This window comes from Apodemus sylvaticus, chromosome 7 (genome assembly GCF_947179515.1).
Source record: "Apodemus sylvaticus chromosome 7, mApoSyl1.1, whole genome shotgun sequence".
Lineage (NCBI taxonomy): Eukaryota > Metazoa > Chordata > Mammalia > Rodentia > Muridae > Apodemus > Apodemus sylvaticus.
This window is the reverse complement of record NC_067478.1, coordinates 84,179,646-84,193,211: the sequence shown is the minus strand read 5'-3', so window position 1 is coordinate 84,193,211 and position 13,566 is coordinate 84,179,646. Positions and strand designations below refer to the sequence as shown.

The following is a 13,566-nucleotide window of genomic DNA, read 5'->3' as shown; positions in this document are numbered from 1 at the left end:
GACAACAGGCTTCCTATTCTGTTCAGTGCCTCCAGCCCTGATTCCTCACCTGCTGTATTTCAGAGTGCTCTTTGGTTAACTCCACCCTCTCACTTAGTTTTGCAATTTGCTGTCAACTTAACCTTTCCCTGGCTCTGTCTCTCCTATTGGAACTGCATTTCTCTGTAAAGTTGAAAGCCAACCAAGATGAAGTTTTCTTTAACACCCTCCCTCCCATCCCCCGTTCCTGGAGCTGACTGTCTTCTGACCTACATACAGGGACTGCTACCTCTGCCCACCATGAAAGTGTCACTCAGTAACCTAGAATTTTCAGTTTGGGCTGCTCAGAATGACCCAGACTTTAGGTCCTAGAGGCTGGTGAAGGAGCCAGACACTCATTACAGTAGGGCCTTGGTGGCAGCTTGCGTGCCGCTGACCTCGCTCTGGGGCAGGCAGCCCCTGTGCACCCCTGCGCTCCAGAGTGAGTAGGTTTGGGTGAGTATCTGCCCGTGTTGGTTCCACCTCTCCTCCACGCTTTTCTTTAGCCTTCACGTCAGTAATCTACCCCTCTTTGGGTGGAATGCCTTTATTTTATCGCCTGCCCGGTAGGACCCAGGGTACTTGCTTTGTCCTTGAGCTGCTAGACTCCTAGCCTGATATTTCTTTAGTTTTCTACTCAGCCTGGCCCTTGCTTCCCTCCGAGTACCCTTTGTACCGGGGTTCAGATAGAAGACTGTGGTGTGGAACACGGAAGAGTTTCTAGATAGCTAATCCAGGGAATCCAGGGATAAGGGCAGTTCAGTTGTGTTCAGGGTCCCATTCTGCCCCCCTAAATTACATTTTAACTAGTCTTTCCCACTCCCTCCTCCTTCCTCCTCCCCCTCTCTTTGTCTCTCTCTGTCTCTCTCTCTCTTGCATGTGTGCATGTGGGCATGTGCACCATAGCTCCTGTGTGGAGGTCAAAGGACAACTTTCAGGGTTTGAGTCTCTCCTCTCACCACGTGGGTTCCCGGGACAGGACTCTGGTGGCCCGGCTTTTTGGCTTGGTGCCCATATTTATGGCACAGTCTCCGCCCACTTTTTAACTGCTTGGTCGCCTCTGTCTGTCAGCTTGCTCTTGTGCCTCCTACCAGATGAAGCCCTTTATCTCCACGTTTTAGACCTCTCAGATAGGTGGCTGGTCTCAAAATGGCAGTTGAAATCTGGGGCACAGGAAAGGCTTTCTTTTCCTTGAGAGTTCACTGATCACCCGTATCAGACTTTGTTTTGTGGGCAGAGAACTCATTCACGTCAGGAAGAGTCCCACAGGGCTGTGGGTGTAGTAGCTCAATGCCAGAACACTTGCTTAGTAAGTACAAGGTCATGGGTTTAATCCTGAGCATTACCAAAGCTGGCCAATGACTCTCCAACTTCAAGGTCCAGCCTGGGCTACATGGTGAGACTGTCTCAAATAGTAAAATGGAACCCAAAATCACGCGCAATTGCTTCCCTCCTGAGCAGTTACTCTCTACACTGTTAAAATGGTATTCCTTTTCAGAGGATTGTGGAGAGAAAAGTCCTTTGCAATCTGCCCGGCTGGAATAGAGGAGCAGGGGAATTGTCCTGAGCTGAGGAAGGGGCCAACATGGTTTCTTTCTGCTGCGTCTCAGGAGAGCCTGCCTGCACCAGAGGGTCTTAAGGAACTCCCAGAATTGATGGGTGCGGCGAGTCAGGCCCTAGGCTAATGTGGTCCCAAGGACAGGAATCACAGCAAGCTACTTTCAACGTTCACTTTCTAGGCAAGGCTAAAGCTCGTTTTAAAAGGGTGTGTGTGGGACCAAGGCCAGAGAAGCCTGGGACATTTCAAACTGGCGCCACCTCCTCTGGCTGCTTCTGAGGCCATCCGGAGGCCAGGGGCTCGGTCAGATGAACGGAAAAGTAAAGAGAGGACTGCAGAGTCTGAGACCTTTGCGCAGAGGGCTGGAGTGTGGAGGAGGGCGGGAGGGAGAATCGGGAGGAGGGCGCTGGGTGCGGAGGCCCCACCTTTCATTCCGGAGCTGTACCGGCCTGGGAGGGATGAGTCAAGACTGGCTGGCTTGGCTGTGCACCTCCCCATAGGTGAGGGACTCGGACCTCTCGGGCAGAAAACTGCGGCGCCTGCTCGTCCTAGCCTTGGCCTGGCTGGGTGCTGGAGTGCTGGGTCTGCCGGGTCTGGCCTCTGGGGCCACGGCTGGCTTTCCCTGATGTATGGCAAGAGCCCCGCGCGTGTGCTTCCACTTCTCCTGAGTTTACAGCTCACAGGTAAGAACTGGCGGGCTTCTAGGAGTTTCTACCATTGCCGCCCATTCTGTAAAGACAGAGCTCAGGGCTTGAAAGAAGTCTCAAGGGCTCGGTTTGGAGATGAACGCCGGCTGCAGTTCATTCTAGTCCAGACTTCACCGAAACTTCATTTCGGTGGGTTGCTTTGGGGCAGTACTTTGGGCAAACAGGTTTAGGTGTGTTTGGCCGCCCGTGATTCAGGCACAGAGAGGGCTTTCTGATCTCAGGTTACACACGATCTTTGTGCGGCTGCTCTCAACCTCGGGCTGCCGGTTAGATTTGGCCCTTGGATTTCCGTGGGAGGATTTTGTCTGCGACTCCCTGCAGCACCGCAGAGCAAACCTAGATTATCAGTGCGAGAGTCCCGCTGTGGTTTTGAAGCTGTCCCAATGCACGCACCCGGATTTGTAAATAAGCCACGTGGTGGACGGGTTGCAAGGGGTCAGGGAAGCACAACTGCTGGGATGGATTGACCCGCAGGCTAGCAGCAGCCCCAGGGCTGCATGCTGCAAAGTTTACCCGCTTGGAGACTTTTTAAAAAAACAAAAACAAACAAACAAAAAAAATCATATACTGTGTTGCTTGATCGTAATACACCGTGCCTGACCAGCGTTAGGATTTTTTGTTTCTGCTTCTCCCATCTCCTTTGCTGATGTTTGTAGTTTCTGGTTACTGTTCTGAAATTGGCACGGTAAGGCTGTGAAGAAAGTGAGAGCACCAGGTAGTTTTACTTCTAATTGGCCCTCGGGATGGGAGGGTCAAAGCAGTGTGCGGGTAGGAATCTGCAGACTCCTGGTGAAGTGAATTTGAAGGTTGGCATATTTGGAAAGTGTCAGCGTTTTTTTCCTCAGTGATACACCGCTGTTAACCTCTTCCTGCCCTCCACTGCAGCCCTTTGTCCTACAGCTGCTGTGGAAATTTACACCTCCGGGGCCCTGGAGGCCGTCAACGGGACAGATGTTCGGTTAAAATGCACCTTCTCTAGCTTTGCTCCTGTGGGAGATGCGCTAACTGTGACGTGGAATTTCCGACCTCGAGATGGGGGTCGCGAGCAGTTTGTAAGTAGATTCTTGTCATCTTCCAGAGGACTGTTGACTAGGATGCATTGTGGTGATCCTCCCCCCCCCCCTCCCCGCCTTTCCTGTGTTAGGCGCATGCACCGGATTAAGTTAGGAACCAGTTCTTGGGACAGAGGGTAATAGGTCCGAGAAAAGGGAAGCCGGAGAATGTTGCAAGGAGCTGGACCATTGGCTAGACGCCATGATGCTTCTCTTCCACCCCCACAACCTCAGCCTCCTGCCCCGGACAGAGAGGAAAAGATCCCCCTTCTCCTCTGTAGGTATTCTACTACCACATGGATCCCTTCAAGCCCATGAGTGGACGGTTCAAAGACCGGGTGGTCTGGGATGGAAACCCTGAGCGGTACGATGTCTCCATCTTGCTCTGGAAACTGCAGTTTGATGACAATGGGACATACACCTGCCAGGTGAAGAATCCACCTGACGTTGATGGTGTGATCGGGACCATCCGGCTCAGCGTTGTGCACACTGGTAGGTTCTGGGAAGTGAAAGCTGGAGCCCCGCCCCCCAAGTCATCTTTTGTGAAGCTGGAAGGGAGAGGAGAGGGCTTAGGTCTTCAGAGCTGGGAATTTCAGAGATCAAGGAGTCCCGGGGTGAAAAAATAAAGACTTTGTTTAGTCATAGAAAGAAACAAATTAATACAAAGAAATCTGAGGAATCTGTGACAAGAATGGCCTTGAGGCTGTGGAAAGGACAGGAAGTGACTGATAAAGACACTCACAATAGGCCTGTTCATTCTTTCATTTATTCAAGATGCTTACTGGGTACCTGGTGTGCTAGGCACAGTCCAAAGTGCTTGGTACACCAGTTCATTTAATCCTGATACACTCTCAATAACGGTCAGCAGTGTTTACTCAGGACTCCCTGTTGTCAGGGGCTTTGTGCTATACTTTTTTTTTTATTCTCTTAAAAACAGTTTTAAAATCGCTATTTTATGTGCAAGGGTGGTTTGCTTGCATATATGTCTGCACCACTTAAGTGCCTGGTGCCCCTGGAAGCCAGAAGAGGGTGTCAGAGGCCCTGGAACTGGAGTTACAGATAGTTGTCACCGACCGTGTGAGTGCTAGGAATTGACTTGAGGTCCTCTGAAAAAGCAGCCAGTGCTCTTAACCGCTTGAGGAAGACTTCATCTTACTTACTCTTTACATATCTCATGGGTCTGTTATATATTTAGTGTCTCCCATTTTACTAACAAGGAAACTGAGGTTAACAAGTGTAAGTCACTCCCCCGGTTCATTAGTTAGTAAATGAAGTCACGTCAGACTCACACCCAACCATCTCAGACTCTCAAACTGTTCTCCAATTCGTGTAGCAGGTTCCCGTACTATAAAGACAACCTGGAAATGATGCCATGTGACAGAGAACTTGGACCACAACCCTTCCAAGTTGGAGAACCGCAGTTGAGCCCTGGCTACTTGTATATCAATTATCCATAAATTTTGCTTTTGTCATATATACAGTAAGAATGACATAATAAAGATTCCAATGAGGACAGATGGTGCAATGAATTTGTAAAGTCTTCCAAACTCAGAGTTGTACTGGAAATTATAATAGTGATATATATATATGTACTTATTATAGACAGGCACAGTTTTATTTTTTACAAGCACTCAAGAAATGGATATTGTTATATCTTAACATAGGAAACTGAGGGTCCATAAATAAATAAATAACCCAGGTTACACAGCTAATAAGAAAGAGCTTTGTGTGTGTGTGTGTCTTGCTATTTGAGAAACGATCTCTCTATGTAGTCCAGGCTGGTAATATTTACATATTTATTCTTAACACACCACATTGTTTTTTTTTTTTTTTGGAGACAGGATTTCTCTGTATAGCCCTGGCTGTCCTGGAACTCACTCTGTAGACCAGGCTGGCCTTGAACTCAGAAATCCGCCTGCCTCTGCCTCTCAGAGTGCACCGGGTTGTTCAAAACATTTTAGTCTGTCACATGGTGTGATTGTTTCCCACTACTCCTCCCCAGTTTAGTTTAAAACCTCCATTCTAGGCTTTCCTCCCAAGAGAGAGCCGTGTGGTCCAAATAAGTCCTCTGAGTACTAAAAAAAGTAATGTAATATCTTTAGACTTCAGGTCTTTTGTTTTTTTGTTTTCTTTTCTAACAGCTAGGCAAAAAAATTAAAACTCCAAACAAAACAACAAACAAACAAACAACAACAACACACACAATTTAGTAATCATTTAATATATTATGTTTTGAGAGCCTACAGGAAACTGTGGCCCTGTTTCTGTATTTTAAAAAATGGAGGTACATCTAAAGAGACTGCCCATTCTCCATTATGCATTTTGGTGGTTTGCCTGCATGTCTGCCTGTGTGCCTGGTACCTGCAGAGGCCAGAAGAAGGCACTGGATTCCAGGAGCTTCATCCTTTTTGAGAGATTCCAGGCTGGAAAATCCTGGGATAAATATCCTCTTGATGTTCCTTCTGGATGTTGGGGCTTATCGCTTTATTTCCTGTCTCCCTTTCATTTCCATTATAATGACAGGAACACAGTAAATGCTTTAAAGCCTGGGCGTACGCAGGACTGAGTTGTGCATAGGTCTGACTAGATTAGCAAAAACTTGAATTACTGGGCAGTTCAAGTGACTCAACGGTTCTCAGTACTTGGGTGTTGTCATCACCACCTGGGAAACATGTCCAAACATGGATTGCTGGATTTACCCCCAGTGCTTCTAGTCCAGCCCGTTTGGGGTGGGGCCTGAGAAGTTCACTTCAAAGTTCCCCAGCAGAGCTGTCATTGCTTCTAGAGTCACGCTACAGAAGCCCTGATGGAGTCTGTGTATGTTTCCCACTGCTGCCAGAGGCCACATGGTATTCATAAAGTAGGAGAGGAAGAGTCTGCCTAAGGCTGGCGTGCCTCGTCGCTGTCTTTAGATCTCACCTCATTAGCTGCCATCTTGTTTTTCTCTTTCTACAGTGCCCTTCTCCGAGATCTACTTCCTGGCGGTGGCCATCGGCTCTGCTTGCGCGCTGATGATCATAATCGTAATCGTGGTGGTCCTCTTCCAGCACTTCCGGAAAAAGCGATGGGCAGACCGGGCTGATAAAGCTGAGGGGACAAAATCGTAAGGCTGAGAGAGCGCTGGTGGGAAAAAGCCTTTATAAAAAGGCTTCTTAGCCGGGGGCTGGAGAGACGGCTCAGTGGTTAAGAGCACAGAATGCTCTTGCAGATGATCTGGTTTCTGTTCCCAGCACCTGTATCTGGTGGCTCACAACAGTCTGTGATTCCAGCTCCAACAGGATGTAACACCTCTGGCTTCTGTGACCTCATGCGCACGAGCTTGCATTCAGACAGATACACACACATACTTAAAAACAAGCTAACAACAGCAATGGGATTCAAACAGTTCCTTAATTTTACAAAGGACCCCACCATAGAATTTCATTATTATGTGGGATTTGGGTGCTATTAAAAGCCCTGCACATGTGAAGCTTTAAAAATATCCTCTGTAAGGTGAAACACACGCATAAAGAGATGCAGGGTGAGGCGCTCATCTGTCCCTGCGACCCAGAGACAGGAAAGTTTGCTCTGCTGACAGTAAGTGATCAGTAAATGTTTTTAAATTCAGATAAAATTCATAAGCTACAAAATTCACCCACTTGGGCCAAAGCGATGGCTTAGAGTTAGGAACACTGGCTGTTCTAATGGAGGGCCTGGGTTTGGTGCCCAGCATGCATATGGTTTTCTACCTAATTTAAGACATGAGTCTCTCAGTGACCCTGGTGCTCACTGATTGGCTAAACTGGCTGTCTAGCAAGCCCCTGGGATCCTCCTGTCTACCACTCATGGGGCAGTTTGCAGGGTACCAGGAGATCTGAATTTAGATTCTTGCACAGCAAGCAGTTTACACAATGAACTCCGTCATCTGTTTTGATGTCTGTATGATAGTCCAGTATAATGGACATACCACATACTGTTTGTCTGTTCAGATGATGCCTAATATCAATCACCACAAACATGCTCTACACACGTTTTTGTATACATACTTTCAACTTTCCCAAAAAACGAAAGAAGCATTGTCTAGTCATTAATAACTATCGAATTTTTTTTGGAGGAATTGACAAAGTGTTTTGTTATGGGCATTAGAATTTCTCCACTTAGCTGGGTGTGCTGGTACACACATACACACACACACACACACACACACACACCTTTAATTCTAGCACTTGGGAGGCAGAGGCATGTGGATCTCTGTGAGTTTGAGTCCAGCCTGTTCTACAAAACCAGTCCAGAACAGCCAGGTTACACAGAGAGAGCCTGTCTTGAAAAACCAAAAAACCAAAAACAACAACAACAAAAACCAAACCCCAAAAAATCTCTACATTCTCCCTTTTGATTATTGCCCTCTAGTGGTAGGTCAGTGAGATTTTTTTGATTTCCATTGGTGTGCTGACTAATGGTCCTCATCCTTATCCAGGTGTTAGCCCGTTTCCCCTCCAGAGCTCCTCTGGAGATGTATCTATTCAGATAGTCCGCCAGCCCTGAAACTGAGGTGGAGGTCTTCTCATTAAGCTGTAGTGGTTAGGTGTCTGGCTCCTTTCAGCTACGTTCCCTGCAATTGCCCCCGCTCTCTGGGTTTTCTTCGCCTCTTCATGAACATTATCTATTAAGACCCAAGAGTTTTCTGTTTTGAGGCAGTCCAGCTCCTTTAGAGTGTTTTGTAGTTTTAGTTACATTCTTACAGTTATGTCTTTGGTGTACTTTCAGGTAGGTTTTGTGTATAATTAAGAGTCTCAATTAGTTCTTTTGCACGTGGATTTATTGATACCTCCCCCAGAACCATTCATTTATTTTAATTAGTAAATATTTACTGAAATAAATGTAATCGATTGTGAAACATCTAAGGGACCCATTGACAGGATTCTGATTTGAAGAGAATATAATTGATAAGGGGACTTCTACGTTAAACGAAAAGAACTTTCCCCCCTTTTGCAGAGGGGTAGACATTAGAAATCAGACACCATGGTAATGCATAGGTGTGCACTTTAAATGCCCATAGCACTGTTAGATCCCAGGGCAGTTATCTTGTATTCTGAAAAGTGAGTTTGGACTCGTGGGTCATGTGGGGCATCGGTATTATCATTTACATGGTGCAGGCTGTTTAGTTCTCTGTGACTTGGATGGATGTCCAGGTGTATGTAATTCTTCCCAAAGCACGTGCCACAGTACTTTACCTGACGCTGCAATGGGGCCTTCATCTTGGCTTCCTCCCTTGTCACCTAACATTTGACTTCTGCTCCTTTGTTACAGAAAAGAAGAGGAGAAACTCAACCAAGGGACCAAGGTCTCTGTTTATGTGGAAGGCACAGACTAACGCTGTGAGGTAAGGATCACACGCAGGTGACTTCTTTCTTCAGTTTGCACAGCTGCTAGCCCGGCTCCGACAGAGATCTCTCGGGTCACTGTACAATAGCTGAGGACGCTTTCTATTCAGGAGTAGAGTCTCTTGGCCTGGCAGATTAGTCTCCTATTAGCCTCATAGTTGACTTCCCTTTCAGAGTACTTGTGTACATGATTAAGAAGCCGGACTACTTCCTTTCATGCTGAGAGGATTCTACTGTTTGAGGTCCGAGGGTTATTAGCCACTACCAGTAATGAACTTCCAATATGTGAATAAATTGTGTGTGTGTATATGTGTGTGTGTGTCTGCACATGCATGTAGAGATCAGATGACAACCTTCCCTATCATCTACTTTGTTGTGTGTGTGTGTGTGTGTGTGTGTGTGTATGTGTGTGTGTGTATGTGTGTGTGTATGTGTGTTTAAGATAGGCTGTGTGGCCATCAAAGGTCCACCTCTCCCTGCCTCCCCAGAGCCTGGATTCTAAGCACGCGTCTCCATGCCCAGTTGCTTATCTGGCTCTGATGATTGAACTCAGATTTTTATTTTTATATGACAGCACTTTACCAACTGAGCTATTTTATCTGTCCAGCTCAACAAATCATTTTAGATGAAAAGATTAATCTCTGATGGTTTAGTCTTTATTGTGAGTCATTTATGGCATGACGGTAAATAATCCAAGGATCAGAGACACGGCTCGCCAGTCCAGAGCATTTCCTGATCTCACAGAGGGCCCGAGTTCAGTTCTTAGCACTCATGTAGTGGCTTGCAACTATTCATACCAGGTCCAGGAGATGCAGTGTCCTCTTCTGAGCTCTCTGGGCAATAGCACACACCTGGTATATATACAAATGGGCAGGCAAAACACTCATAAAGTGAAATAAATCAGGAAAAAGATTAAAGAAAAATTAACCAACTAATATCATCAACTATAGTCTGTGGTTTCTGACAGGAGATACAAATTTAAACAAATTACAAAAAAAATTGGACTTTCGGCTGGGCATTGCCACATGCCTTTAAATCCCAGCACTTGGGAGGCAGAGGCAGAGGCAGAGGCAGAGGCAGAGGCAGAGGCAGAGGCAGAGGCAGAGGCAGAGGCAGAGGCAGAGGCAGAGGCAGAGGCAGAAGCAGGTGGATCTCTGAGTTTGAGGCCAGCCTGGTCTACTAAGGAAGTTCCAAGACAGTCAGGACTACATAGAAAAACCCTATCTCAAAAAACAAAACAAAGTTAATCCCAGCACTTGGGAGGCAGAGGCAGGTGGATTTCTGAGTTTGAGGCCAGCCTGGTCTACAGAGTGAGTTCCAGGACAGCCAGGGCTACACAGAAAAACCCTGTCTCGAAAAACCAAAACCAAACCAAACCAAACCAAACCAAACCAAACCAAACCAAACCAAAAAAAAAAAAAAAATAAATAAAAAGAACCTCTCTCCCCCAAAAACAAACCAACCAAATTTTATATATATGTGTATGTGTATATGTGTATATTTGTGTGTTTGTGTGTGTGTGTGTATGTATGTATATATATAAAATAGTATATATATATATTACTGGATCTGAGAAACATGTAATAAAGAGCAGTAAGTAAACTCTTTGAAAATAAAAACTGAATTTTTTTCCGGGTGGTAGAGGTGCTCGCCTTTAATCTCAGTGCTTGGGAGGAGGCAGAGGCAGGCAGATCTCTTGAGTTCCAGACCAGCCTGGGCTGCAGAGATTTTTGTAATTTGTTTAAATTTGTATCTCCTGTCAGAAACCACAGACTATATATAGTCTGTCTCAGAAAACAAATCAAACCAACCAAAGCAAACCAAACCCAATCTCCATGAGGAGTGAATGGTGTCACTGCCAGGTATTCCTCTTAGACTCTTCTCCAGAACACTGACCTTTTAAACTTTTGTATTCCAGAGGATGAGGATTTTTGAGGACAGCATCAACACCCCTTGAAATCAATGGGAATGTTTCCAGTGAAGACGTGTCGTCCTACAGGTTCTGCAGCACAGACCTGCCTAGATGAACAACGCCCCTGACTGGCAGCTTTGGGTTCTGCCTGAGCCACGGGCTGAGGCTCACCTTCATTACTACGGTTCTCATTCCAGAGCACAACTGTGCCTTAGCTTTTGCAAATGGAGAGGTTACATGTTTGTCCTTCCACATTCCTATGGTGTGTGACTCCAGTACTCCTGTGTATACTGGCATCAGAGGGGTAAGAAGCCAACTAGCTTGTCTGCCCGGGTACGCCTCCTTCTCACAATTTAGTTTCTTTAGAACAGTGCACGGGTGTGCTAAGGGGTCTGGAGAGATGGCTCAACTGACCTCTTGCAGAAGATCCCAGTACAGTTCCCAGCACCTATTCTAGGCTAGGGGATGTGGCACTCTCTTCTGGCATCTGCAGGCACTGAATGCATGTGGCACCTGCAGGTGGCCGCCCCGCCCCCGTAAGATGAAAATAAATGAAGCAAAACATTCCAGCCATTTCGGATTAATACCAAAACCCAAATTCACATGGGAAGTCTGATTTTTCATGGTTGTCTTTAAATGGAAACATCCTGTTTTACTGATTTTTTTTTTCAGTATCCTAGGTTTATTGTCAATTATCCCAAGGCTTATAGGTGACAGTGCAAGTCTAAGGACAGTAACTACAAAAGGTCACAAGAACACCAGGACGCCAGCAAGCTCTACCAGGATGAATCGCTCAGCATCACTTTTATATTTATTTATTTATTTTTAGACAGGTTCTCACTATGTAGTGCTGGCTGGTCTAGAGCTAACTATGCAGAGTTGGCCTCAAACCTAGAGACACCCCGTGCCTCAGCTCTCAAGGGCTTCAGTTAAGGGTGCACCACCACATCTCGCCCAGCTGTAGGTCTGTAATGAGCACAGCCAACTTGCTATGCGCTCTCTTTCACCCTCACCTCAGAAGCCTCTGTTCATTTGCAGGCTGGAGTTATTAAGCAATTTACTAGAGGACTTTGTGATACACTGTAACTTAAGAAAAAAAAAAAAACAAAAAAAAAAAACAACCAACTTGTGAAGAAGGCCAACCCAAAGCAAATGACCATTTTTTATAGTCTTATGTGTGAGAACTGGAAGAGATCATTTAAAGTTCTTTTGGTTTTAATTCACCTTATTTTAAGGAGAATTTGCCATGGACCAAAAAAAATACCAAAAACTACCTAAGTGGAATGAACCACTTTTATTTTTCCCTTTATTTGAGTATAAAGCAAACTTTTCACGTGGCCTACGGAAAGAGGAGGGATGGCTTTCTTCTTTGTGTCTAGTCACACAGTCTGTGCAAACTAGCACTGTTTGGAGAACAGAGAACATCTAAAAGTTCAGGTCCGGGGTGAATCTTTGTCATGTGATGGTTTAGTCTTCACTGGCTGGGCTGCACAGATTATTTTTAATAAACTGGAATTTCCAAAAGATTCTATTTCTACATATGGGATCATGATATTTTACCCAGTCTTTAAAAACAAATTGGCATAATTTACATATAAATTTTGGTCTTGAAATTCATTCTATACATCTTGTTCTGCTTTTTAGAATTCCTAAAAAAGGTTTTGTTCTTATTTTTCTCCCTCCCCCTCTTTCTCTTCAAGATTAAGGAAGGGTCTCACTATATAGCTCTGGCTGTCCTGGAACTCATTTTGTAGACCAGGCTGGCCTTGAACTCAGAGATCCCACTGCCTCTGTGTCCCCAGTGCTAGGAATTAGGGCCTGCTCCATCATTCCCTTGTCTAAAGTTTCGATACCTAGTTTTGATGCTACAAATTATCTCTCTATTTTCTTGTGAATATAACAACTGGATATTGCTTTAAACAGATGGCCTGTGTATATTTCATACTTGTAATGAAGCAGTTAAAATCTCACAGGGATTGTCTCCAGGGAACTTGCAGCTTGTGTCTTGTTTGAATACTCATGATGTATCACATTTTTGTTCAGTGTCTCCTTCCTAAGAGTACTTTTGTACTGTAACTTATTTTTTATTATGCCTGAATCACTGTGTAAATAAACCCTTAGTAATAAAGAATTATGACTTTTATTACTTGTTTACACACAAATCTGCAAAATTCACAATCGCAGTTAGTGCAAAACAAGGGAAGATGTTTATCTTTGCTCAAGTTTTCCTATATGACACAGTAGAGTCAGACACGAAGAGCAGTCATTAATTGACGAAATTAATTTCTAGTAGCTTTATATTATTTCTATAGACCTTACACATTGCTTTGGAGAGCAGGGATATGGGCAAAATGATAGCACACATTTGGAAGACTCATTTCTTGGACCTCACCCTGAGTCTTATTACTGAAGTCCAGGTTGTCCTTAGTCTTCCTGACCCAGCCTTCAGATCTTGGATCTGCAGGCTTTTGCCATCCTGCCTGGCTTAGTTTGGGAACTTTAGAACCAAGAATATTTGTTTTTCTACTCTTAATCTTTTCATAGAAAAAATTACTGGTTTTCAAGGCTAGTAAAGTATGCCAGTGGAAAATGTCAGCTATGAAATATTTCCAAAAGCTGAGGCTTTTTATTCCCCCTCTACTTTCATTAACTATGGTGGATCCAGAACTGGGTGATTACATCTTTTTTTCAGAGCATGTTAGACTGTTTCATTTCACATCAAGTACTGTGATAACAATAGCCTTACTTTTACAACGCGAAGTTACACAAACCCAAGTTCCCCTTCACCTCTAATACATGCTACAATGATTTCATCATCCCTGTCACTGCAGTAATTTAATAAGCATCCAATTCTGGATGATGTAATGGCTACATTAAAAGGAACACAAATGACGACGCTTGCACGTATTTACCACAGAACCCATTAAAGATATATTTATTCTGATCCTGTATGGTC

The 13,566-nt window shown here is 45.0% G+C and overlaps 1 protein-coding gene across 1 annotated transcript; it reads left to right on the top strand.

Annotated features, from left to right (window-relative positions):
* Positions 1-1,973: 1,973 nt before the first annotated feature.
* Mpzl2 (myelin protein zero like 2) lies at positions 1,974-12,733 on the top strand. The gene is made up of 6 exons (XM_052188493.1): positions 1,974-2,259; positions 3,169-3,335; positions 3,617-3,827; positions 6,291-6,438; positions 8,625-8,697; positions 10,617-12,733. The coding sequence occupies exons 1-5, from the start codon at positions 2,202-2,204 to the stop codon at positions 8,686-8,688; spliced, it is 648 nt and encodes a 215-aa protein (XP_052044453.1). The 5' UTR covers positions 1,974-2,201; the 3' UTR covers positions 8,689-8,697; positions 10,617-12,733.
* Positions 12,734-13,566: the final 833 nt, after the last annotated feature.